The following is a 24406-nucleotide window of genomic DNA, read 5'->3' as shown; positions in this document are numbered from 1 at the left end:
GGATTACTCTTCAGTACCTTCTCTTACTTTCTCTTCCAGAAGGGTTTTCCTTTCATTGCCTGTGGAGTAAGTGGTAAGCAGCAAGCTACTCAGTAGGTAGAATAGGAATCCTAGAGGGCATTGGTAGGAAAATCTTATAAGCTAATACGTTTGGATTTGTTGTTACCTTAAAATCCAAAGCTTTTCACTGAGCAGAGGAATACCTGGTCCTTCCTAGGGATAGCCACTTTTGTAAGAATCTCATCCCACCTGGAGATTCTTTGCTCTTGATGGCAAGTTTGATGCTGAGACCACCTCTTGTCTCCTGTTGTGGTGTGAGACAGGTTGTTCTCCAATTATTGTGCTCTGGGCTTTTTTCTTTGCAGAACTGCCTCATTCTCACAGCACACCTGCGATGAGTACCAGTGCCTGCACCAAAGTTTTGTACTTCACTGACCGCTCCCTCACACCTTTCATGGTCAGCATACCAAAGAGGTGAGATTTAGTTTTGCCTTGCTTTGATCTGGGAGGTACTTGTTTCCTTGAAAACATTAGTCTGATCTCTTCTGGGTGTGGTCACCACTAGCACAGGTTCCCTTTAACTTAGGCACTGGATTTCATACCACTGACTGAAAGCAGTCCCCTAGCTGATACGTTTGTTTTAGAACCTTAGGAAACTTTTTGTTTTTTAATTAACTTCAAAGAGAAGGCATCCAAACAGTTCTATTCTGGCATATAGCACAGGACTCCTGTGCCAAAAAACACATCAGTCAGCCCAAATGGGAAAGGAAGAAAGGCTGTTTCGAGGTGATTCCTAGAAAATTCGGAGGAAATTCTTCCTCTGAAGAGGACTTTGGGGTTGACAGGTGTGTTCCTGGAGGGGCACGCTCTTCACATCCCTGTGGCTTATGTTCTGAGTGCCTAGCCTGACTTGTGCTGTGGCCCTGCATGCCATACAATAACATTTGAGATAAAAGCCTGTCCAATGTACTATGGAATAGTGTCGGACTCTTTGCAGGTTAGGGGAAGTGACTCTGAAGGATTTTAAGGTAGCTATTGATCGTGAAGGAACCCACCGGTACCACTTCAAAGCCCTGGATCCAGAGTTTGGCACAGTCAAAGAGGAGGTAGGTGTGGAATTTAACTGTTGGCCAGTGCTGGGTTCAGTGTTGTGACACAGCCCTGGAGACCTTGGTCACATCACTTCTAAACTAAAAAAAAAAATCTTTGTATCTCCAAATGGACTGCCAGTTTCCACAATTGTAGGTTAAGCTCCTCTTCTGAGAAGCTAAAAATGAGATGCTTTCATCTCCAGCCAGAGCAACGATACAAATGTGACTGCTTGTCTGGGGTTTCCAGAGCCCTATAGGCAAAGGCTATTGGAAAAACACAGGCTACACTTCTGGGTCTTACAGTGGCTTTATGAAATCTGTTGCAACATTTATTTTAAAAACATCCTCCTACGTCATTTTAAAGGTCTTTCAGAGGTGGCTGTGTTTATGTGGCATCTTTTTCCTTTGTGTGCTGAATTATACCTGTTTGAGCTTAAGCTGGTGTTGGTATGGATTGGATTCATTAAAAGTTATTGAGGGTAGTTCCTGTTTCACAAATTGATGAAGACAAGTGCAAAGGGCTACCTTCCCTTGGGAACAGTCAGCTGACTAGTTAGCCATTCTGCAGAAACAGATGGGAATTGTATTCTGATGGATAAGAAGAGATGTGTTTCCTGTGTTTATTTTACTTTTTCTGATGAAAAATAGTCATGACTGTTAAGGTTGAAGAAGGAGCCAGATCTAGTTTTCAACTTAAAATCTGAAAACATTGAGATGTGTGTCAATGTTGGGTGAGGTGTATGTTATGTGAGCTGCACTGTAGAACTGTAACTAGGATTTCTGACTTGATGCCTGCCTCTAATGCTGTTCACATGTGGGAGAGCAGTGACCAGACTTCAGATGTGACTGGACTCTTTTTTCATAGGTATTCCATGATGATGACATCATTCCTGGTTGGGAGGGGAAAATTGTGGCCTGGGTAGAAGAAGACCATGGGGAGAATTAATCAAGCTTTTAGGTCTTGTCACTATGGAAACCTGTGACTGACTGCTGAGCTCAGAGAATGACCGAAAAGCATGTGTGCTGGAAGGAGTCCAACTCAAGCTGCCAAGAGAAAGGGCTTCTCTGCAAACAATGGGTAATGCACGTTGTGTGCATGGACACCTGGCATGGACACCTGACTTTCTGTGGCCAAATACAGACAGCACTGTAGGACTGAAACAGTGATCTGTGGGAAAGAAACACCTTGTTTTTTCCTGTCAACTAAACCCTAAAGGCCTTAATGATACATTTTTCCTTTCCCCTGCTTCTCAATTCCTGCTGTATGTGCTGCAGCCTGTGAGCTTGGCATCTCAACTCTGGTTTGTTGTACACAGTATTGCATAAATCTACTCTGATGGCAAAAATGTGAAAGTTTGCCTTTGTGAGTCTGAAGAAATGACTAGATTGTGCAAGCAGAAGGTTTGACCAGCTTTGTTCTCGAACTTGCATGTGTTGCAGGAGCAGAGTGAACTTTGTAGACAGTCAGACTGAGCGGACCTGGGGAAGGAAGACAGTCTTCTGGATTTGCATTATCTGAAGCAAAGATTATCAGCTTGGCAAAGCTCCCTTTTTCCCAAATTCAGGCTTCTAGTTCCTAGCCCCGCTTCTCCCACTTGTCCTCCAAAGATGTACTTCTAAGGTCCTCTGGGTTTGTTTTGTTGCCATGGGAACTGTGGAATCTTGGTACTTGCTTTTCTGCTGAAAGTTTTCGTTTTGGGACACAGGAACTGGAATCAGCTACTTCCCCAAGGTACTTCTAGCCCCTCCCCCCTTCTTGTTAAACCTCTGTCTCTGCACTCCTGCTGCCTCCTCTCTTAGCACAGCAATTGATTGTCACCTCCTGTGCACAGGCATCATTATGCTACTGTTTGCAAATTGCCAGAGCCACCAGACATAAAAACACTTATCCTATAAGTCCTATCAGTAGCACCACTTTCTTGCTATATCTATTGCTGGGGTTTCTGGAGGAGCAAGGAATTGAACAGCTGAATGAGAGGGTTCGAGCCCTGAGATCCCTGAGGCTTTTGTGGAGTTTGTTTTGGTTTTTGTTTTTCCCCTGCTTGCCTCCCTCTGTCCTCCTGCTGGCTTTGGTCTGGAGCGGACACTGTTGACTTAAAAGTTCAAATGGTAAGTCAAGGCTCTGCTCATTCTCGGTCCGTGTGGCCCTTTCACGGACTGCCTGCATGTCTGTACCGTGCATGAGGCTGGGAGAGGGTGAACCTGGTTTTACTGTTTTATATTAACGTGTCCTTTTGTAAATATGTTACTGTTTGGAATTATTTTGTACCAGTTTACATTGTCTGAGGACTGTGGATATTTTTATACCAGTGCAAGTGCTTTCTGTATATTTCTGCACGCATTATACGGTGTTTTACTCTCTAGTGGATGCTGAGATGTTTTGTATGGTCTTCTGTTCACACAACACTGGGTTTGACTTTATTTTGCTTTGGAAATCCAACTAGTTCCTATTGGATTTTATGTTTTGCCAGCTTATACAGGCAGTAAGAACGCTATTTCTTCTCTCACTTCTTCACTGTCCACGAAAGAGCTCAAGGATTTTACAAGGCCCTGTGCCAGTCTGGCACAAGACAGCATGCCTGCTGCGCTGTATGATTTGTTGTGGTGACTTTTTCTTTACAGACAGAGGCTAATATCAGAGCTCATCAGTGGGCAAGTTCATCAGTAGCTGCAGGGCAGGGGAACACATCTTGCTTGGAAAAGAAGGATTTTCTTCCTCCCTGGAAACAGTTTTCTGTTGCGTGATCTTTAGTGGGTTGTTTAAGATAGCATGGGGTTGTAATATTGGAATCAATTGTTGTATTTCAATTGTAGTTTTTTTTTTTTTTTCCTCAAGTGTTTCTTCAAGTTTTGTTCACTGATTCTATTTCAGCAAGAGCTGCACCCCCAGGATAGGATTTTATGGAGACAATTTTCAAGGTCTGTAGTTGCCAGTTCCAGTGACCAGTGCTGTTTGGTTGTGGAGCTATTATCAGAGCTTCTACTGGATACCTTGCCCAATAGTTATCTGGTGTTCCCATGGGAAAAGACAGATGTTAGCTGATACAGGAGGAGGGCGGGAGCCTCAGTCTTGTTCTTAGGGCAGTTCAGGTATCTCCTTGTGGGCACACGTAACATGCTTACTGACACTCAGATTTGGCCAAATGCTTTCCAGAGCAGCAATGAGCTTCGTGCTTGAGAAGGAGGAAGACTGAAGACTGTTCCGTTATCAGTACTAACATCACACAAACAAAACAGGTGTCACCTGAGACAGAACCGAGGCAGTGCTCTGTTCTCGAGCTCCTGGCTGTGGCTGCCTGTGTTAGCACAGCTGGCGCTGAAGCAGAAGCCCCGCTTCGCTGCGCTCACCCCAGCAGTGCTGCACTCACAGGCTGCTTGTGCTCAGCTTTGTGCCGCAGCACTGCAGCCCTCCCCAGCTGATTTACAAGAACGAGTTCGGAAGCGGTAATAAAGGGGCAGAGGAGAGGCGGCAGGTGGAAAGGCCTTGGTGGGCTGCTCCTTGTTGGTAGCAGCAGCAGCTGTTGTGCCGACATGAAATCGTGCTGCAGTAACGTCAGCGGGTGGATTCACACTGCGCGCAGGGCTTCCATTCAGTTGGCTGGAATTCGTATTTACTTCTGCCCGCCCACTCCTATACTTCGAGCTGACGCTGTGACACGTTCTATGCTAAATTATATTTTCGTAGAAGCTCCAGACGTGGCGCTCTTCACGGCCTACCCTATCCGCACCATCGCCTCGAGGAGAGCGCGAGCGCACGCGCACATCGCGCCGTACCGCCGCCCCTCCCCCCCCGTCCGCGCTTTACGGCAGCGCAGCAGCGTCGCGCGAGCCGTGCGGCGCCGCGCCCGGACGGAGGAGGTCACCGAGCGGCGGCGGTGCCGCGGCGGCAGCTCCGGCTCCAGCATGTGGCGGGTGTTGGCGCGGCGCGTGGCTCCGGGGGCGGCGGGTTTGGCGCGGGGCTGCCGAGCGCTCGGCGCCGCCTCCGGGGTCGGTCGCGTCGCGGCGGGGGGCGGCGGGGCTCCGGACCTCGGTCCGGCACGAAGGCGCGGCGAGCTGCTGCCGCCTCCCGCCTGGCCCCGCTTCGTGCCGTGCCGCCGCTGCAGCCTGCCTGCGCACCAGAAGGTGAGAACCGCCCGCCCCCGGGCCGCCTCGCCCCGCTCCGAGTCGCGCCCTGGGAGCCGCAGGCCTCGACCCTTCCTGCCCGCGCTCTTCGAGCACCGCTGCCGCCGGCCGCGGCTCCCTCGCTCGGCCCCGTCCCGCCCCGCCGGGGTGGCAGCCAGGCTCTCCCTGTCGTCCCTGCTCGTGCCCTGACGCCGCCCCTCCCCCCACAGGTGGCTCTGCCGGCGCTGTCCCCCACCATGCAGATGGGCACCATCGCGCGCTGGGAGAAAAAGGAGGGCGACAAGATCGGTGAAGGGGATCTCATCGCGGAGGTACGCTGAGGGCACGGGCTGTGCCGGGCTTTTGCTGCTGTGCTCTCGGTTCTGTCACTGCCCAGCCTCGCCTGAGTGCGTTTTTGAGTTCTTTACTGAGAGAGTGGTGAGGTGCTGGAACAGCTGCCCAGAGAGGCTGTGGATGCCCCATCCATCCCTGGAGGTGTTCAAGGCCAGGTTGGATGGGGCCCTGGGCTGCCTGGGCTGGTATTAAATGCGAAGGTTGGTGGCCCTGCCTGTGGCAGGGGGTTGGAGATTCATGATCCTTGAGGTCCCTTCCAACCCTGGTCGTTCTGTGATTCTTCCAGGACTCGTTGTTGGATTTGGTCTTTCTGAGCAGGAGGAGCACTCACCCTTCTGAGAGGCATCCTCTCTCCAGCTGGCAATCTGTGCTCTCAGACCCTACGCTGCCGTGCTGGAGGGCTTGGAGCTCACTGGTATTTCCCTTTCCATAATGATGTCCTATTTGCTCTCTCAAAGGTGGAGACAGACAAAGCAACAGTTGGCTTTGAGAGTTTGGAGGAATGCTACTTGGCCAAAATCCTGGTACCGGAGGGAACAAGAGATGTTCCTATTGGGGCCATAATATGTATCACAGTAGAAAAGTATGTATTTTCCTAACCCTTTAGTTGAATTTTCTCTGTTGGGGCTTTGTGGGTGCCCTGTGTTAAAGACCATGGCAATGTCATTGGACTGATTTTTTGTTTGGTTGTTTTTAGGCCTGAACATGTTGATGCCTTTAAAAATTACACTCTGGATTCTGCAGTATCTGCTCCCCCTGCAGCCTCAATGCCTCCCCCTCCAGCTGCAGCACCCTCACCCCCACCTCCGCCTTCTCCTCAGGCTCCTGGCAGCTCTTATCCTCCTCATATGCAGGTAAGAGAGCATTATTAACCATCTAAGGTTTGTTGCATGCTTCTTCTTTTTTGGCATCATTTGCTGTAGGATGTTTTGTCATAAATACTGTCAGGAATGGGAGAGTATTAGCCATAACCACAGGAGTGCACGGCTCTCAAAGTGGTGCATGCTTAAAGCAGTTGTTTGGGGTGGTCCCAGAACGTTTTCTTATTACAATGATTATTTTTTATCCCAGCAGCCAATAGGAGATGCTTATTTCTCCTGGTTACTTGAGCAAATGAGAAAGAAACTGCTACATTCCTATGGTTTGGGCAGCTCTGATATAAAAAGACCTTGCACTTAGTGTGAATGAACCCTGAGGACTCTGCTCAGATCTCAGCAGAACCCAGAAGTCTGAGATACTCTGAACATACCAGATGTGTTTGTGAGCAACTGAAAATGAGTTGTATTTGTGAATAATCTGTTTGCTTAGATACTGAAGCGTGCATCCATTGTTGTTCTACCTGAGCATTTTGTAGCACGGTAGTTCTGTGACGTGAATTTGAAACACAAGATGTAAAATACCTCCTTTCACAGCTAAGGCATGTGGAAGCTGATTTGTCTGAGATGTTGTGAAAAGTCTGCAAATGAACTGGGCTTCTTGATCTAACTTGAATTCAGCTACTTAACTTGGTTAATTGCTTTATCTGTCCAGTTCTGTTCTAAGGCTGTTATGCGCTGTGTTTGTTGTACATAATACGTGTCTAAACCTACAACACATTTAAGCACTTGGTGGACAAGTCTATATAGCTGTTACAGGAACCAGGTAAGTTTGTCAGAGACAAAGTGACTTGCTGTAGCCTTCCTTTGAGCCTTACAGACAGCAGCTGCATGCTAGTGAATTGGGTATCTGGATTTCTTCATTTTTGCTTTTGCTTGTTTTGTTGCCTTGACAAAAGAAGCCAAACTTGACATACAGCTTTGCTGTAATGGAATTAGATCTAAGAGTGTGTTAAAGGTTGGCTGCTTCTTTACATTGGCATCATTTAGTCAAGAGTTCTCGACTATGTCCCTGTTCCTTTCGGGTCACCAAAATCTGATGCATTTGTATTCTGGCTTACAGGTTGCTCTCCCTGCTCTGTCACCCACCATGACAATGGGCACAGTGCAGAGGTGGGAAAAGAAGGTCGGGGAGAAACTGAATGAGGGAGACTTACTAGCAGAAATTGAGACAGATAAAGCCACAATAGGTGAGTCAACTCCAAAGCTAAGAACGGATGAGGGAGGATCTAGAGGAGCCTCTGTGCCAGCTGTTCTGTAGCTGCTGAGGACATGAAAATGTGGGGCAGTTAGAAAGTGTTTTGTTGCTCTTGTGCTGCTGGAGAGAGAACCACTGGAGCTCCCAGAAATAACTCTTTCCCATCAATCTGTGGTAGGAATGTACCTGTGCACAGAGATGTTTCCTAACCTTTTACACTGAAAAGAATTTTTTGTCTATTAAATACAGGACACAGCTTTAGTTACTTAAGTCTTTCAGAGTTACCATTTGGTGCAACAGGCACCAAAACAATTTTGTTTCTTTCTCCTTCAGGCTTTGAAGTGCAGGAGGAAGGCTACTTGGCAAAAATATTGGTGCCTGAAGGAACAAGAGATGTGCCATTAGGAACAACCCTCTGCATCATTGTGGAGAAAGAGTCTGATATTCCTGCCTTTGCTGACTACCGAGAGACTGCAGTAACAGATATGAAGGCACAAGTTCCTCCTCCTCCCCCTCCTTCACCAGTAAGGACCCTTCTTAGGCAGGGAGAGAAGTTACGGGGACAATTAAGAGTCACTGGCTGGATCTGAACTGTGGTGCTGGTTAGACTATGTGAAGCCCTAACTCCAGTAATGTTTATGATCCTATGAGTGCAAGGCTAACATATGCATTCGTGATAGAGATCACTTCTTGGGTCACCTAGTTGGCCCTCCAAAAACTGGAACAGCAGTTATGAGTGCTTCTTGACCTATTGCTCTTACCAGTTCTGATGCCTCCCTGAAAACTGGGAGCATAAATTTCATTATTTCACTGTTTCGGTGTATAATTAAATAGGTTGGTTGACATCCTGCACTGGAAGTTTCTGATTTAATTTCTAATGCTGGGAAACCATTCTGAATCCTTTCAGATTACAGATTATTTTTGTTATTCCTTTGACTGGTAATGAGATACTGTTGTTCTTTTATTGCACTGAAGTGAAACCTTCAAGACTTTTGCAAAATAGTCATGGAGCTAATGGCTTTGTTTGTTCTGTTAAGGTGGTGGCAACTCCTGCTGCTGCTGCTCCTCCTTCTCCCCAGCCTGCTGCTCCTCCAACTCCAGCAGTCGCAACAGCTGGGCCACCTCCCCGGAAGGGAAGGATCCCGGTTAGTCCCCTAGCGAAGAAACTGGCAGCAGAAAAAGGAATTGATCTTGCCCAAGTGAAAGGTAAGGTGCTCTCACTGTCAGGTGTTTGTCCCTCTAGCTACATATTTGCCTTTTCTTTGTTTTCATCCCTGCTGGGGACATCCAGCTGTGCAGCTGTCCCCACCAATGTCTGTTGAACGAAGCCTCCTTGAGCAGCAATGCCCTTTTGCAACTAATCCTCTTACATTTTTCTTTGACACCTTTAGGTACTGGACCAGATGGTAGAATCACAAAGAAAGATGTGGAGTCATTTGTGCCACCACGGGTTGCCCCAGTGAGTAGACTTAAGGTCACTGAGGATGGGTGTGCAGAGCAATCATCTGGCAGGATTTACCAGTTTAGGAACTTCATAGCTGTGTATATCAGTATTATGTTTCAAAATCACTCAAATACTACACTTAATAATCAGTGGTAGGGTTTGGCATGAACCTGGTTGTCACCAGAGACTGAGTAAGTGTCTGTTGCTCTCAAGCAAGAGACAGCATAGCCTCAGTGCTTGCCTTGCATACTGAGCTGCTCTACAATTGATATTTGGATAGTGCCATGATCAGTGCTGTCCTCCTCTGGTTGCAGGCTCCGGCAGTAGAAGCAGTACCTGCAGCTGCTGCAGTTGCAGCAGCACCAGTGGGGACCTTCACAGATATCCCGATCAGCAACATTCGGAGGGTGAGAACATTTTTGCCATTCCTGGCACCGTGATTTACGATCAAGAGTTCTCTGAATTTGTTTCTTTTCATCTCCTCTGTTGTGTACCTACAGGTCATTGCTCAGCGGCTGATGCAGTCTAAACAAACAATACCTCACTACTACCTTTCTGTTGATGTAAACATGGGAGAAGTACTGATGCTACGAAAAGAACTCAATCAGGTGAAATATTTGGGGAGCTATGGTGAGATAGCTAAAGCTATGAGATGTGGTGAAGCTGCATTCTCTCACGGGTTTCCCCACCCCATTTTTGGTGATATGCCAGTTTGGCTTGGGGAAAAATAGTCCTTTCAATGTCTTACCTATGTGTTGTAGGTCAGTTTTGGACTGTCAGTGACAGAAGGAGAAATTTTACCAAGAGGCAGTGCACTGACATCATACTTTCCTAAGAGGGCCACTTTGTACTCTGTGTGGTGGTATTTTGTTCTTTCAGATGAAAAGTAGGGAAAAAGATTTAAAAGATTTTTAAGACAAAAAAGGATAAAAATTTCAAGCAAAATTGTTAATTCTAAGCCAAGATTGGGGAAAAATAGTCACTAAAAAATTGTGCCTTGATTTATGAAGGAGATATATTCATCTCCTACGTTATCTTGGCACTTCTGATATTAATGTTTACAGTTAGTATGATCATTTTCTTACATTTTCTCTAAACAAGGTTCCATGCAGTGAATCCAAATTTTTGAACATGTAAGGGACAAACTGACAACTCCTATCTCTTCATTTACAGGTGGTCTCAGATAATGTTAAGCTTTCTGTCAATGACTTCATAATTAAAGCTTCTGCTCTGGCATGCTTGAAGGTGCCTGAGGCAAATTCTTCATGGATGGACACAGTTATTAGGCAGTAAGTTTATGGTACGGTCGAAGCCAGAAACTTTATTTGTTCAGTATAGAGTTCATGGCATGGTGGCAGATAATCTGGTGATATTGCAAGGAGGGAGGGGAGCAGGTTTTGTACAAAGGTCAAGGGGGTTTAATCCAAGTGCTGAGAATCTTGTGTCTGAGGTTAAACAGTTGTTGCAAAATGAATATTAACTTACAATTGTCTTAATGTTTTTGAATTTTTTTTTCTGTCTTGCTAGAGTAACTAGAATCTCTGTTGTGTCTTGCAGAAATCATGTAGTGGATGTTAGCGTTGCAGTGAGCACTCCTGCAGGGCTTATAACTCCTATTGTGTTTAATGCACATATAAAGGGCCTGGCTTCTATCAGTAAGGACGTGGTCTCTTTGGCAACTAAAGCCCGAGAAGGTAAACTTCAGCCACATGAATTCCAGGTGAGGAACTCCAATTCTATTAATTCCTGCTGCCATTGGCTTCTGTCCGTGTTCAGAATGAGCAAAGTCTATTTTATGATATTTCAGTTATCCTCATTCTGCATGAAACACCTTTTCTGAGTTTTCTGTGAATGTCTTTTTCTTGTAGGGTGGTACTTTCACAATTTCCAATTTAGGAATGTATGGGATTAAGAATTTCTCTGCCATAATCAATCCGCCTCAAGCCTGCATCCTTGCAGTTGGTTCCTCAGAGAAAAAGCTAGTGCCAGCTGACAATGAGAAAGGGTAAGCGTTCATCTGGTTCTGTGCATGCTCAGTTTCTGATTTGAACTCTGAAATAACACAGTTGTTTTTTCCTTGTAGAAGAGGAATTATTATGATCTGGTTTCCAGTGTGGGCATTTTGTTCGATGTCTACAGGGAGACATCTGTCTCCAAACACCGTTGTTATTGCCAGTTAATCTCTGATAAAAGCTCTTTGGCTTTGTTAGTGACACCAGCTTGGCTGTGATTTACAGAGAATTCTGTTAATGTTTTTTTTCTTTTTTTTCCAGATTTGATGTGGCCAGTATGATGTCCGTTACACTGAGCTGTGACCATCGTGTTGTAGATGGAGCTGTTGGAGCACAGTGGCTTGCTGAATTCAAGAATTTCCTTGAAAAGCCAGTAACCATGCTGCTATAATTGAATCATGCAAAGCAAAATATTCCTGGATCACACTGTTCTGTTTTAAACAAGCTATTTAGACTTTAGTATTCAGACTTATTAAAGAGTTCCATTTTTTTATTTAAAATATGTATTATATTATCTGGTAATATTCTTACCAGTCTGTACAGAGAAAAGGTTTGCAAAAATGCTTTTGAAGGCAATATTACATCTATTCTGTATGTTTATACAGTTGGTTAACTTGCAAACTCTTCCAAAACAGTTTAGCATCCCAGATTTAAAGATGATCCAGGCAGTATGTGTGCTGCCATCTGCTTCTAAACTAGTTTGGATGAGGTGGGGGTGCATACCAGGTAATTTCATGACCTTCATTTTCAGAAATTTGAATTGCAAACATCTCTCCACAGGAGTTCAGATGAGATCGTAACTGAAACATAGGAGGTGAATTCCCTTATTCTGTTCTCTTGCTGGGATGGGTGGCAATGGCAGATGCACTAAGGGACTGAAGCCCCTGGCAATAGTTTCTCAAAGGCCAAGTGTTAGCATTCCAAGTCTCTTTTGGAATTTAGCACTGGTTTGGACCTTCTCAGCTTTGGGATCCCTTCTGAGCACTTTAAAGGTGAAAAAACACTGATACCTGTGGTGTCACACCTCAGGCATCACAGGGAACGTGCTGTCTCGTCGTAGACTTTCACTTACATGTGCTTCTCATATGAGGACTCTTTAATTGCTTTTCCTCTTGCTGGGTTAGTATCAGACTATGATGCCATGGAAGTAACTGTTCTGCAGAATTTTCAAGAGACTTTGTGTGTTGGAACCCATGTAGGCAAATCACACATGCTCATAATCCCACCAGAGGGTGTTAATCATGTGTGATGTGTGATTTGAAAACTTTTTCAGGCATTCTAACATAGGAGTGCATTAGTCACCAGTACTGCAGTTCTGCCCTGAATTGTCTGTGTTGTCCCAGCCTCAGTAAACTGCAGAATGTGCTATCCATGTATATATTGTATGTAAAATGTTGGAATTGCTTGTTGGACTTGAGTCCAGTTACCCCAGTCATTGTATCCTGAAAGGGTGCAACGCTGAACATGCTTAAATTCCACTTTCTACATGGTAACATTCATGTAAAAAGGAGGATTATGCAGTAACTTCAGCATGACCAGGAGAATTGAGTAAGGGGGGAGAAGTTAACCAAAAACTGAACCAAACCAAACAGAGATGAAGCTGATTTGTCGTATATCACATTATGTACTTTCCCCTGTAAAGTTCTGCTACAAAACTCACTAAAGATATTGAAAGAAAATACTGTGGAAATTAAATATTTTTGTGGGAACTGTTTAATGTCTGGTTGCTGTGATAGCTGGTTTTCATGCCTGGCTTAAGCAAAAAAGTGCATTATGTTTTGGAGGTTTTTTTTTTTGTTTTTTGTTTTTTTTTTAAATGATCTAAAATATCTGGGTTCCAGACTCTCTAGTGAGCCTGTGTTCTATTAAATGTTTTGAACTACTAAAACATGTCGCAGTGCTTTTCTGTTGAGTCGTGTGGCTGTTTGTACTGCTGTGGCACAAGCAGAGCTGTTCAGCCATTCCATCTGACAGTGACACTCGCCCTATTAACCTTCAGTTGTAATCACAGATATCCCAAGATAGTCATTAAGCATGGGATATCGCACAGCACCGAGCTCCAGTCTTCCCAGCTTCCTTGCTGCACTGCTCAGCTCAAGTTCTGGCTCATAAAGGCTTTAGCATTCTCCCTGCAGTAAGAACGGTAAATTGCATACCCAGCAGCTACCTCCCCAAATGACCCTGGAATAGAATTTGATGGGCTGCAAGTCTATCCCTTGTGTGTGTGCTTACAGTGCTGGTGGTGACACACAGTGCTGCTGGCTGGCTCTTACAGCTGCAAATCTCGGGGTACTTCTGTACAGCCCTCAAAGTTTCAAAGAAACAGGAAAACCTGGGACTGCGTGGTCTTTCTAGAGTTTGCATTTTGAATATGCAGCTTTTGTTTGTTTTTGTGATGTAACAATCTTCACTAAAATAAGGTGGTGATGTGTGAATTTGTCACAGGCGCTAAACTCCCTTTTGTTTTCCTCCTGGCAGTGACTACTAATTGTTCTTAGTAACCTTTAAATTTCTTTATTGTTCTGTAAATGAATGCGGGTGGCTTTCCTGGCTGAAATGCTCCAAAATCGTTACTGGTTGCTTCCCGCCTAAGTGTCCTGGAACTTCAATTCTTATGATGCTTTGAATAGTACAAAGACTGTTGTTTCATGGTCTCATTCACAGACTTCAAAACTGGTAAGAAGCGAGGTCAGGCATAGTCAGTGACATAACTACAAAGTATTCCAGCGAAGGTCAGCAGGGGTTGTCTGTAAGCAAACAGGAGCACACGCAGGACTTGTAGAACTGTGCATGATGCCTCTGCTGGTTGCTGCAGCATGAAGTACACACAAGAGCTGCACGTTAGTCCAGTAAGCAAAATAATCTATTTCACAACAACAACAAACAAATGCCTGCTATTGCTGTATGTTAATGATGTAATAAGTGTATGTGTGCGTTTACATACAACTATTAATGCATTCAATTATTTCTTGAGTATTTACAATCTTTACTTATGTTTTCCAAAGCTCAGTGGGCCACTATTCCTCCTGACTTCATTTTCTACATATAACTTTTAAGATATCCACCTCTGAAGATGAGAAGGTCCATTAACTCATTACCAACCAGGAGTCAGGATTCTCATTCTGGGCTTTTGTTTAGTTCTGTCATCTGAGAACACAAACTAAAGAATGCAGCCCTTATTGCCCAGGCTTGGCAACAGGTGCTGTGATGAACAACACCCCTTTTCCTTTATTAAATACAGCTGTCGTTGTTTCTTCATCCACTAATTCTGGCAGATCTACTTGTAATTTGTATTTTTCAGGGACATCGATGATTACGTCATCCTAAAACAAGAAAGTAAGTGATTAACTACTTAACAATGAATTAGCAACAAGTATTTCTAAGAATGTGATACAAACAGAAAAAGCAAGGTTATTCTTTCTTGTCTTACCTTGGAAATTCTTAGATCACACTCGGAAACAGAGCTAGCCTTAGGCAACTCAACTTTCAGTTTAATTCTTACTGGCTTGTTATTTGCATCCCTCACAGTGATCATTTCATAGGCAGGGGTGCTGAGCTCCTCTGGCACTTCTGTACTGCTGATTTCCTCTATCAGTTGCACTTTAGATTGTGTTACATTTTCTTCCTTCAGTAGGACAGGAGTGTTGCTGCAGTCCTCATCTTCTACGATGTGCAGCAGCTGATCAAGCATCAGTTCTTTGAAGAAAAGTGAGGTTTTTACATGTCAGTCAGTTACTAAGAACTGAAATGTTGGCTACTTGGCAAATACATCACACAAATTTTAGCTCTGCAATTCTGTTAGACAGACCACTGCTTCTCCTTCCCTCATGACTTGCTTTCATTGCCGAGCTGTTAAGAGTTGCTGTTTTCAGAGTATTGGTTACAGCAGCAACCTCTTCTACTCATTTTAGAGGAAAAGAAACTTGGCACCACAAAGGATCAGACCCTGGCAGAGATCCCACGTCTAGTGATTACAGGAAAAGGGAATTTGGCATTTCAGTATCACTAGTTTCATAACCCTAATACAAAGGAAAGTAGAGACAAGCACCACAGATGAATGCAGGCAAGCAGCAGTCTGGTATGAATCCTACCCTCTTACTCAATTTACTTTTTTAGAAGTGTTTGGTTTATGCTTAAGAAGAGGGGTCAGAGAGGTGAGGGCTAGGGATGCTGTAGAAGTCAGGCCCTTAAAGACAGCAGAATCAGCTTTCCACGTACCCTTCTCTGTGTTCCGACCAAGGTGGGGTGGTGGCAGCTGCCTGCCTTTCAGTCGTTGCCACATCCTTTCTGGGCTTCCTTTCAGCTTGAAAGGTTCAATTTTGTATGAATGTGAAAGAATAAGGTTGCATAGTTCCTCTATGAATTTCAGCGTTAAATGAATCAAATGTTCCATCGCTTCTGGGTTTTCTTCTCTCCTCTGCAGAACATCTGGGTTATATGCAATATCTATAATGCTGTAAGAGGCTACAGAAAACAAGTTGTGTCAGAATTACTGCATTGGCACCACATCCTGCAGTGTCTGCAGTCCCCATCCCTGCAGGCACTCGAGGCCAGGTGGGATGGGGCCCTGGGCAGCCTGAGCTGGTGGGGGGCAGCGCTGCCCATGGTCGGGGGTGGCACTGGCTGGGCTTTGAGGACCAGTCTTCCTGTTCGGGGTTCCTTCGGCACGGACTGCCGCGCCCGCCTTCCCTCCGGTCCCCCCGCCCGGCGCAGGGCACGCACCTCCCCCGCCCGCCGCGTCCTCCAGCGGCCCCGCGATGACGGGGATACGGGCCCGGGGCTCGGCGGGGGGCGGCACCCGCGTCCAGCCGCAGACGTTGACGAAGAGCGGCCCGCAGGCAGCGCGGAGCCCCCGGCGCCGCTCCCCCGCGGCGGGTAGAGTCCGCACGCACAGCTGGGGCTCAGGACGGGCGCAGAATCTGGAGCAGAACCGCTCCGCCTGGGCGCGCCGCTCCCGCAGCAGCCGGCGGTAAGCCTGCGGCTCGTTCTCCGCCATCTCATCCAGCAGCGCCCACAGCCCCAGCGCCGCCTCCGCCATCGCCTAGCGACAGCGACCGGAAGTGCCTCCCTTCTTCCGGTCCCGGCCCGCACGGCGGCAGCACTTCCGGCCGAGAGCTGGGATCGGGCCGGGCGGAGGCGGCGCGGTTCCGCCGAGCTGCGCGCTGAGAGCGGGAGGGAGGGACGGACGGACGGACGGACGGACGGACGGACGGACGGACGGACGGACGGAGGAGGGAACGAACGAAGGCAGGCAGGATGACTCGGGTGCCGGTGGGGAAGGTGCTGCTGCGGAACGTCATCCGGCACACGGGCGCGCACAACAAGGTATGGCCCGGCCGCGGGCGCTGTGGCGCTGCTGGCCGCTCAGCCCCGCTGCGGCGCGGCTCCTGGGGGCAGCGCGGTGTGCCGGCAGCGGGGCTCCGGTTGCGCTTTGTCGGCTTTCAGATCGTGTCCGCGCGTACCGGCGGCGTTGAGGTGCGGGACGTGGGGAGCGCCAGGTCCGTCCGTGTGGCTGTGAGCGCTGGGCTCACATTGGTGACACCGCCGGCTCGCAGTCCGAGCCAAGAGCTCAACGTGTTCGGCCGTTCCCTTTTCGCGATTTTCAGATCCAGGAAGAGTCGGAGATGTGGAAGATCCGGGAGTGGGAGAAGCAGGCGGAGGAGACGTTCTGGCGACGGCGGAGCAAAGTGCTGGCGGACACCTCCAGGTGGGCTCCGCACCGCGGGACACGGCTGATCCCCTTTGCCACAGCAGAGGGCGTCTTGTGATCGCTGTCATACATAATAATGTATGTCATACATAGTAATGTATGGAGACCATAGTGGTTATATAGTTATATTTTCACTGCAAGAGTTCAGACCAGGGCTTAAATCTGACCTTTCATCAAAGAACCACAGAACTGTAGAGATTGGAGAGAATCTGAGTCCAACGCCTGCTAAAGCAGTTCTCCATGGCAGGGCACACAGCTGGGCATCCAGACAGTTCTTGAATATCTCCCGAGAAGGAGACTCTGCCATCTCTCCTCTGTGGGCAGCCCGTTCCATAACTCAGACAGTAAATAAATTCTTTCTTGTGCTCACATGGAGCTTTCTGTGTCCCAGTTTCTGCCAGTTGCCCTTTGTTCTATTGTTGTGTGCCACCGAAAAGAGTCTGCTTCTATCAACTCAACTCCCTCACTGCAGATAGTTATAAACAGTGCTGAGTGCCCTCTCAGCCCTTTCTTCCCCATGCTGAACAACCCCAGCGCTCTTAGCCTTTCCTCATGGGAGGTGCTCCAGGCCCTCTTCATAATTTTCAAAATTCAGCTGGTGCTGATCAAACTGCAGTTTCAGTCAAGTCAGTTCTGTTCCCTGAGTTCTCCATTTTCTGTGTTTATAACAGCTGTCTATTACTGCAAATTGTCGCCTCCTGCAGAGCTGTTTGTTGTGAATGGCGAGGTGACCCCTTCTAGTGCAATGCCTTGAGCATCCCTGCATGCCAAGAATTGTGCTGTGTGCAGTAGGCAGTGATAAATGTGAAAACAGGTGTTAGTTACTGAACTGGTTCTGTAAGAGCTAATGATGACTGTCTGTTAAAATGATAGTTGGTCTTCTTGCATAGATGGACACCCAAGACTTGCTGGATTTTTGCTCCCCTCGCTGGACTAATCCCTTGCTCAGAAAGTTTCTCCATCAGAACTGACAGCTGAAGGACAACTGTTCTCTTTCTGCAGCAGTCGGATGCGCAGTGATGGCTTTGATGAGGAGGGCCACAGGGTTGACTGGAAAACAAAGAACTCCCGTTTTCTCAACCCAGTTGAAGATGATCTTTTGAGAGCACGGTCGTGGAATAAAAAGCTCTACGAATGTGAAGCCAACATACCAGACAGGTCTGTGGAGGGCATTAACATTCTGTGACCATAATTGTAACTAGAGCACCTTTCATAGCGTCATAGAATTACAAAATGGCTTGGGATGAAAAGGCCCACAGCACTCATCCAGTTCCAACCCCCTGCTGTGTGCAGGTCACCAACCAGCAGCCCAGGCTGCCCAGAGCCACATCCAGCCTGGCCTTGAATGCCTCCAGGGATGGGGCATCCACAGCCTCCTTGGGCAACCTGTTCCAGTGCCTCACCACCGTGTGTGTGAAAAACTTCCTCTTAATATCCAACCTAAACTTCCCCTGTCTTAGTTTAAAACCATTCCCCCTTGTATTCTGGAATCTTACTACAAAGTAGTGTTTGATCTCATTCAGTAAGTCAGATGCACAGACTTTGCAGTGTCACACAGAGTGTCTGATTGGAATTTACCAAATTTGTATTTATCAATTGAATTTTTAAGTCACAGTAAGCAGCAAAAGCTCAGCCCTGCATTTTCCATCTAAGTTTAGTATTTGTTACTTTGTCCAAGGAAAAGTCTAAAAATGCAATATAGTGCTCTCTGGGGTTATTTTAAATAAATGAGTTGTATTATTGCTGTGATTAGAAATAGGAAAGAGCCTAAAAACAGAAAGTGCTTTTAAACTACTGACCAAATCAGTTGGTTTCTCTTTTTTTTTTTTTTTTTTGGTACTGGGAAGGTTCTGATGTCTCTTTTGTTGTCTAAACTAATGCTCATTCTGTGGCTCTGTCTTTTCAGAAGTTTTTTTTCCCTGAACATCAGTCAGTTTGTTGCTAATAGATGTTTCTACTTTCTTATAGATGGGGCCACAGTGGCTATAAGGAGCTGTACCCTGAAGAGTTTGATACAGATAGGTAAGGCTAATGGGTTCACAGATGTATCCCAAATTTGTCAGGCTATGCATTTTACAAAAAAAAAAATGCAATCCATTAATGTGGTTTCCCTCTTACCTGAGTCTCAGGAGAGGGTTGTATCTCTTAATTAGACATTTGGCTTTAACTTGAGTTACTAAAATGCTCTGAATGTTGGGGGGTTTGGGTCTGGGCCAACAGAGAACCAGAGCAGTTGGCTGAATCCAAATCAGATGAATCAGCTCAGGGTTCCCCTTTGCATTATAATGTACTTGTGTTTTTTTATTTGTTCCTTATCTGGAGAGAATCAACTCTCCCTGTACTCTGGAAAGTGGAGATTTAGCTCTAAAATAAGATCTTAGAACTAATCATTTCAAGGTACACCTAGCAGTAATCAAATACAATATTTGTCAGACTGACAGATTGAAAATAACCCTTCATAGTTTTTCATCACTCGGTGGCTTTCAGTATGTGTTCTCCTTGGTTGTGGCTCAAATACCTTAAATGGAGATATTAATAAAGTGTGAACTCAAGCTGTTAACAAGCATTTGAAACAAAAATACAGCTACTAAGTGTGCTTCCCTGAACTATTCAACTGAATTGATGGGCTTGCTTGAAACAAGTCCTGCCTGCTCTCTGCCTGCCTGTTTGCTTTCTTCTTATCATCCTTTGTTCTTCTTACAGTGACCAGCAAGAAGGAGACAAACAAAATGCTGTCAATGGAAAGAAGAAATCTCATCTGAGAAAACAAACTGCCCGTGAATTGCACAAACGGAAAAAAACAAAGAAATCACACAAGAAAAAGCAAAAAAAGAGATCGCACAAAAAGAGAAAGAAAAAGGAGCAGGGAAGGTCATCATCAGATTCTTCCAGGGAGAATGAATGCTCTGAAGAGGAGACTTCAGGCACTCAGAAGGGGAAACATAGGCGCAAGAAAAAGATCAGGAAAGTGCCTGCTAGGGAACCTACCTCTTCCTCTGAGCAGGAAAGTGACTTTTCCCATGCAAGCAGCTCAACCACCAGCAGCTCTGAGGACAGTGAATCTGAGGAGAAAAAAGAGAAACGCTTCACTAAAAAGAGAAAGAAACATCACAACTCTGTGTCGGAGCGGCACAGTAATGTAATAGAGAAGAGGAGCAAGAGAAAGAACTGGAAAGTGGCCGCTGACGAGAAGTCGGAGGAGAGCTCAGAGGAGGACTGATGGGGAGATGCTGAGCTCGGGCTGCCGCATAGACAACACGATAGAGGACAGAGGCAGGTATTTTTCTTTCAGCACTGTGGTTTATACATCCTGCAACCGCAGGGGAGATGCTGAGCCCTGGCAGCCAGCTGTAGCTTCTCACCTGCTTTTCACTGTTTTGATACTCAGGAAAGCAGGGGAGCAGTTACCTGTCTTGCACATTGGCTAGTTCTGCCAACTTCAGGTTTTCTTTATATGACTGGGTTGGTTGTTGATGAACAAAAGTGTTACAGGCTGTCTGCAGGGGAATGTAGGCATGTTTGCACCATTTTATTTTTTTAAATTAAGTTTTAACAGTTTGGAGTTGGTTTGTTGGGTTTGGTTTTTTTGTTACCCAAGTCATGACCAAAACTTGCAATAAGAGTGGAGAGAAATAAGAAGTCCATCAGCTGAGTTGCTAACAAAGGAAATGTCACTGGATTTAGCCCTGTGGTAGCTTTGTTTTCCCCTCTCCAGCAGAAGACCTGTGTGGCATCATGCACAGGTCAGTGGGGCGCAGAAGGGAGCGTGAGGGAATGCTCTCCTTCAGCAGAAGGTGCACTGACCCCTTCCGTAATTACGAGAAGACACCAGAGTGATTGTTTCAGACTTCTCTCCAGCTCCTGGCAGCGCTGGGTTGTGCCCAGTTCTCCTGGGAGTGCTGAACCTGTGCGGGGAGAGAAGCCTCGGTGGGCGTTGTGTTCTGGTTGTGTTCTGGCTCTGGTCTGCCCGATGCATTAATGAGAGATTGGTACAGAGTGGCTTTCTCTGCAGGTGACAGCCAAGCCTCGTTTTCACCAGATGAATAAATGAAGACGCGTTTGATGCTCCTGTCTCTGTTTTGGAATTAAGCCCAGGGGCAGCTCAGGCTTGAACCACCAGGGTGGTGCTGCGCTGCTGCCGGAGCAGGGCAGGGGCTGGGGCGGGCCGAGAGGAGGCAGAAGAGGGGCGGGTGGAAGCGCAGCGCGTCGGTGCGGCTGTCGCGGCTCCGGCTTCGGCTCGCACCGAACGCGAACAGAAATACCCGGAGCCCCGCGGCTGCAGCCCCGCTCGGCGCCCCATGTCACTTCAGTGCGGGCAGCGGGGGGCTGGCAGCCGGGGAAGGGCTGCGTGCTGCCTCAGGCCGTGGCTCCGTCCCCCAAGCGGAGTCACCGCGAGGAAGGGACCTGGCGGGGAAGTTCCTTTACAAGCGCAGCCAGCCTTTATCGCAGCGCTTCTCTGCGGCCACAACGTCGGGCAGTGCCGCCGCTTCGCGGGCAGCACTCTGGGGAGCCGCTTCCTTACAGCAGACTGCTCCGCCGCACCGCGCATAGCCGTGACTATGACGACCCGGAAGCGGAAGCGCCAATGAGCTAACGACTTCCGGTTCCGGCGCGCGGTGCCCTTGGGCAGCAGGGGACGATGGCGGCGCTGGTGCTGCTGAGGGCGGGGCTGGCGCGGCCCCGCGGCGTCCCGACGGGTGAGTGCCCGCCTGCGGCCCCGCGCCGTCCGCATCGCCCGGCCCTCACCTGGCCTCGCTCTCTCCGCAGCTCTGCTCCGCGGGACCCTCCTCCAACGCCCCGCCGTGCTGGCGGCCGCCGCCTATCGCAGCGCTCCGGCCCAGCAGAGCCATGGCGGCGCACCGCAGGGCCGCGGTACGTCTGCGGGACCGAGGCTGAGCTGCGGCTCTGCGTGTGGGTGCGGTCGGGAGCGTCCTCAGTCTGAGGTTCAAGGCCAGGTTGGATGGGGCCCTGGGCAGCCTGGTCTGGTATTAAATGGGGAGGTTGGTGGCCCTGCATGTGGCAGGGGGGTTGGAGATTTGTGATCCTTAAGGTCCCTTCCAGCCCTTCTGCCATTCTGCGCTTCTCTGAAAGGTTTAGAAGCGTAAATAGGGCTTAATAGTTGTATGGCCCAGCAGCGGTAATAGTGAAAGCGCTGCAGGTGGGACCTGCACGGCAGCGGAACTGCTGGGTCACCGTGATCGGCCTGACAGGGCTGGGGGTGGGTAGGGCGTGCTGCTGTGCACTGCGTGGGGATGTGGGGATTGGGTTGGAGCTGTTCTGTTACTGAACAATTGTGGGAGGTTGGTGCTCTGCGGCTGTGACAGTGCAAACCAGCAGTGGGAAATGCAAAGAAATATTTGTAAAAGAAGTTGGCTTAACTGCCATAGTGCTTCCTCTGCTGCCTGGCCACGACCGCAGGCTGTAATGGTCTGCGTTTGCTTGGAGCTCTGCTGTTGAGTTTCTACTTCTTTGTATTCAAGGAGACTTCTCTTAACAGCGGCAAAAAGAGGGATATTTAAAGCAATCTTTCTAGGCATTGTAAAACATATATTCTGTACCAATGATTCAGAAGCATCTTGGTTTTGCTCAAATCAAAGCATAGTAGTTGAAAAAATTGCATGGGGCAGATTGGGCCAGGCTCCCTGGTTGTACAGTTGCAGCACTTGAACAGAGCTTTGCACTGAAAAGCACTTTCCTTGCAGGCAGTTCCAAGGCTGCATCCCTGCACTGGACCAGTGAGCGTGCAGTCAGTGCCTTCCTGCTGGGCCTGCTCCCCGCTGCCTACCTGTACCCCGGGGCGGCCGTGGACTATTCCTTGGCTGCAGCACTTACTCTCCATGGCCATTGGTGAGCACAGTGGGTTCCTCAAAACAGAGTCAGGTCTGAGAGTGAGGGTGGCCCATGTCTTATGACCAGATGTGGCTCTGAGTCAGTTGGTTCTCAAACAGCATAAAACAACTGGAAAGAGAGCTAGGCAGACAGTCTAGTGACTGCCACGGCCTTTAACAAGATTGACTGTATCTCAGGCTGAAGTTAGCACAGCTGGCAGTGCCAGAGTGGCTGCTTCTATTCCTGACCCTTATTCTACTGTCCGCTTACAGACAGTGGCCATCAAAATGGAAGAGTTAGTTGCCTTTCAGATTGCTTCCATTTTCTGCTTCTCTTCTATCTAGGGCTTCCTTGCACCCCATTTCTCACACTCATCATTAAGGTTTCAGAACCCCATCTAAATGAAACTGAGCTCAGTGTTCTCTTGTGGTGGCATCTGCTGCAGGACTGGGAGTCTTGCTAGGGAAAAATCCTAGGAAGAAAATTGAATATGCTTCTGCTTCTGCTTTTTTACCAAATTGTCATTGCAGAAGGTAAACAGAACTGTGATTTTGGGAAGAGAATTGCCACATCAGTTTGTGGCAGTCTTCCTGTTGCTGAACAGTTTTACTCTGGAGTAGAGAGTTCACTTCAAGGCTGACAGATGTAGAAAAAGAAACAATACTAATTTCTAACTATGTTCTAATCTAAAGACACGTCATGGAGTCTTTCTTGCAGCATGACAAGGGCTGGTCCCAGAGTTCAGGCAAAAATTGTATTTCCTTGTTTGTTTTCTTTAGGCCTTCAAAGTCAGATTAGCTGCCCACAGCTTTGTAAAGGCACAGCTCTGTTTGGGAGAGCTGTAATCAACACTTTCCGCTCTGTCATTAAGAAAACTCTGAGCCAATATTTATGTATTTTAATAGAATGTATGGAATATTTTAATATATTTTTTTCTTACTTGCATCTGCTTCTTTGAGTGGGAACTAGATATCTTCTAGGTAGTTCTAATATAAGGTGGTGAAAATACTGACTTGTTTGCACCTTCATAGCAGTGCTGCTCCAGAAGATGCTGACATAAGCTCTTTCTTGATTTCAGCTTGTTTCTCTTGTTTTTTAGGGGTCTTGGACAGGTAATAACTGACTACGTCCATGGGGATACTCCTATCAAAGTGGCCAACACAGGTCTGTATCTACTGTCGGCCGTTACCTTCTCTGGCCTCTGCTACTTCAACTATTACGACGTTGGTATCTGCAAGGCTGTGGCCATGCTGTGGAGCCTCTGAGATGCAACAAGTTGCTGGCAAACGTGATTGTTCCTTGCTGCCTCTGCTTTACCATATTTTTAACAAAAAGTTTAATGCAAGAACAATGAATAAACAAGGGTCTGTAGTATGTACATATAGCAGCCAATTTGGAGCTCATCTTTCAGAAATAAATCCCCATCTTTCTTTAGATTTATTGCTACAGCAGGAAAAGTCTTGGGATTTAAAGTGGGTAACGTCCAGTGAGTTGATTTAAGCTGCAAATGGGAAGGGATGACATAAATAGCAAAGTACAGCTGAGGATAGTTTCCTTGTACAGGCAGTTTCCATGAGTGTTTTTCTGAAATACTGTTTTCTGTTTTGTAAGACAAACTTAGTGATAATAGAACTATTATTTCTGACATCACAAATGAACTGTATGTAAGGCACTCCCTGCAACTCTTCAGGCCCTAAGAGTTAATGTAGAAAAGGGAATACTTTTTTCTTAATCCATACAATAAAGAATTTGCAGAAATTGCGTGTGTCATTCTGGATGATTTTTACTACTA

At 47.1% G+C, this 24406-nt stretch overlaps 5 protein-coding genes across 15 annotated transcripts in view; 4 read left to right on the top strand and 1 right to left on the bottom strand.

The window, feature by feature from the left end:
• Positions 1 to 3454, top strand: part of DIXDC1 (DIX domain containing 1) — a 32911-nt gene extending 29457 nt beyond the window's left edge. For all 5 annotated transcript variants that reach the window (XM_085209324.1, XM_085209323.1, XM_019622869.3 and 2 more), the window contains 3 exons: positions 366 to 474; positions 998 to 1106; positions 1957 to 3454. In XM_085209324.1, coding sequence (XP_085065450.1) covers positions 366 to 474; positions 998 to 1106; positions 1957 to 2037 — 299 coding nt within the window. In that variant the 3' untranslated portion in view covers positions 2038 to 3454. The remainder of the gene's footprint in view (positions 1 to 365; positions 475 to 997; positions 1107 to 1956) is intronic.
• Positions 3455 to 4874: 1420 nt separating this feature from the next.
• Positions 4875 to 12792, top strand: DLAT (dihydrolipoamide S-acetyltransferase). The gene is made up of 14 exons (XM_085209322.1): positions 4875 to 5213; positions 5423 to 5524; positions 6005 to 6129; positions 6244 to 6400; positions 7485 to 7611; positions 7953 to 8143; positions 8657 to 8825; positions 9011 to 9078; positions 9378 to 9470; positions 9564 to 9671; positions 10237 to 10352; positions 10621 to 10783; positions 10932 to 11068; positions 11337 to 12792. The coding sequence occupies exons 1-14, from the start codon at positions 4995 to 4997 to the stop codon at positions 11464 to 11466; spliced, it is 1905 nt and encodes a 634-aa protein (XP_085065448.1). The 5' UTR covers positions 4875 to 4994; the 3' UTR covers positions 11467 to 12792.
• Positions 12793 to 13563: 771 nt separating this feature from the next.
• On the bottom strand, positions 13564 to 16168 carry PIH1D2 (PIH1 domain containing 2). Its single transcript, XM_085209330.1, has 4 exons — positions 15798 to 16168; positions 15294 to 15539; positions 14506 to 14771; positions 13564 to 14398 (listed from the first exon to the last, which is right to left on the bottom strand). Exons 1-4 carry the CDS (start codon positions 16111 to 16113, stop codon positions 14252 to 14254), a joined length of 975 nt encoding a protein of 324 aa, XP_085065456.1. The 5' UTR covers positions 16114 to 16168; the 3' UTR covers positions 13564 to 14251.
• Positions 16169 to 16179: 11 nt separating this feature from the next.
• On the top strand, positions 16180 to 20005 carry NKAPD1 (NKAP domain containing 1). Of its 4 annotated transcripts, XM_010723771.4 has the most exons (6): positions 16259 to 16400; positions 16521 to 16573; positions 16682 to 16782; positions 17788 to 17943; positions 18754 to 18807; positions 19489 to 20005. In XM_010723771.4, exons 3-6 carry the CDS (start codon positions 16700 to 16702, stop codon positions 20003 to 20005), a joined length of 810 nt encoding a protein of 269 aa, XP_010722073.1. In that variant the 5' UTR covers positions 16259 to 16400; positions 16521 to 16573; positions 16682 to 16699. The 4 variants fall into 4 exon arrangements, with proteins under 4 accessions (XP_010722071.1, XP_010722073.1, XP_085065457.1 ...); XM_010723769.2 differs by lacking the exon at positions 16521 to 16573 and having other exon boundaries at positions 16180 to 16400; XM_085209331.1 differs by lacking the exons at positions 16259 to 16400; positions 16521 to 16573 and having other exon boundaries at positions 17676 to 17943.
• SDHD (succinate dehydrogenase complex subunit D) lies at positions 19998 to 24372 on the top strand. Of its 4 annotated transcripts, none has more exons than XM_085209343.1 (4): positions 19998 to 20058; positions 21553 to 21657; positions 22488 to 22632; positions 23714 to 24372. In XM_085209343.1, the coding sequence occupies exons 1-4, from the start codon at positions 20013 to 20015 to the stop codon at positions 23877 to 23879; spliced, it is 462 nt and encodes a 153-aa protein (XP_085065469.1). In that variant the 5' UTR covers positions 19998 to 20012; the 3' UTR covers positions 23880 to 24372. The 4 variants fall into 4 exon arrangements, with proteins under 4 accessions (XP_085065469.1, XP_085065465.1, XP_085065464.1 ...); XM_085209339.1 differs by lacking the exon at positions 19998 to 20058 and adding an exon at positions 21329 to 21482 and having other exon boundaries at positions 21553 to 21740; positions 23714 to 23938; XM_085209338.1 differs by lacking the exon at positions 19998 to 20058 and adding an exon at positions 21330 to 21482.
• The last annotated feature ends 34 nt before the right edge of the window (positions 24373 to 24406 follow it).

Source organism: Meleagris gallopavo, chromosome 26, assembly GCF_905368555.1.
Source record: "Meleagris gallopavo chromosome 26, MGAL_WU_HG_1.1, whole genome shotgun sequence".
NCBI classification, from domain to species: Eukaryota; Metazoa; Chordata; class Aves; order Galliformes; family Phasianidae; genus Meleagris; species Meleagris gallopavo.
The sequence above is the reverse complement of the archived record's forward strand: the minus strand, read 5'-3'. Positions and strand labels throughout refer to the sequence as shown.

Excerpts from the sequence above, each read along its gene's own strand:
- DLAT (XM_085209322.1), top strand. The coding sequence starts at position 4,995 with ATGTGGCGGGTGTTGGCGCGGCGCGTGGCTCCGGGGGCGGCGGGTTTG. Across the intron at positions 9,672-10,236 it reads TACGAAAAGAACTCAATCAG|GTGGTCTCAGATAATGTTAA; the intron begins GTGAAATATTTG and ends CTTCATTTACAG. Across the intron at positions 11,069-11,336 it reads CCAGCTGACAATGAGAAAGG|ATTTGATGTGGCCAGTATGA; the intron begins GTAAGCGTTCAT and ends TTTTTTTTCCAG.
- PIH1D2 (XM_085209330.1), bottom strand. The coding sequence starts at position 16,113 with ATGGCGGAGGCGGCGCTGGGGCTGTGGGCGCTGCTGGATGAGATGGCG. Across the intron at positions 15,540-15,797 it reads GGACGCGGCGGGCGGGGGAG|CCTCTTACAGCATTATAGAT; the intron begins GTGCGTGCCCTG and ends TGTTTTCTGTAG. Across the intron at positions 14,399-14,505 it reads GTGATCTAAGAATTTCCAAG|GATGACGTAATCATCGATGT; the intron begins GTAAGACAAGAA and ends TTCTTGTTTTAG.
- SDHD (XM_085209338.1), top strand. The coding sequence starts at position 21,425 with ATGGCGGCGCTGGTGCTGCTGAGGGCGGGGCTGGCGCGGCCCCGCGGC. Across the intron at positions 21,483-21,552 it reads GCCCCGCGGCGTCCCGACGG|CTCTGCTCCGCGGGACCCTC; the intron begins GTGAGTGCCCGC and ends CTCTCTCCGCAG. Across the intron at positions 21,658-22,487 it reads CGGCGCACCGCAGGGCCGCG|GCAGTTCCAAGGCTGCATCC; the intron begins GTACGTCTGCGG and ends CTTTCCTTGCAG.
- NKAPD1 (XM_010723769.2), top strand. The coding sequence starts at position 16,332 with ATGACTCGGGTGCCGGTGGGGAAGGTGCTGCTGCGGAACGTCATCCGG. Across the intron at positions 16,401-16,681 it reads ACACGGGCGCGCACAACAAG|ATCCAGGAAGAGTCGGAGAT; the intron begins GTATGGCCCGGC and ends CGCGATTTTCAG. Across the intron at positions 17,944-18,753 it reads GAAGCCAACATACCAGACAG|ATGGGGCCACAGTGGCTATA; the intron begins GTCTGTGGAGGG and ends ACTTTCTTATAG.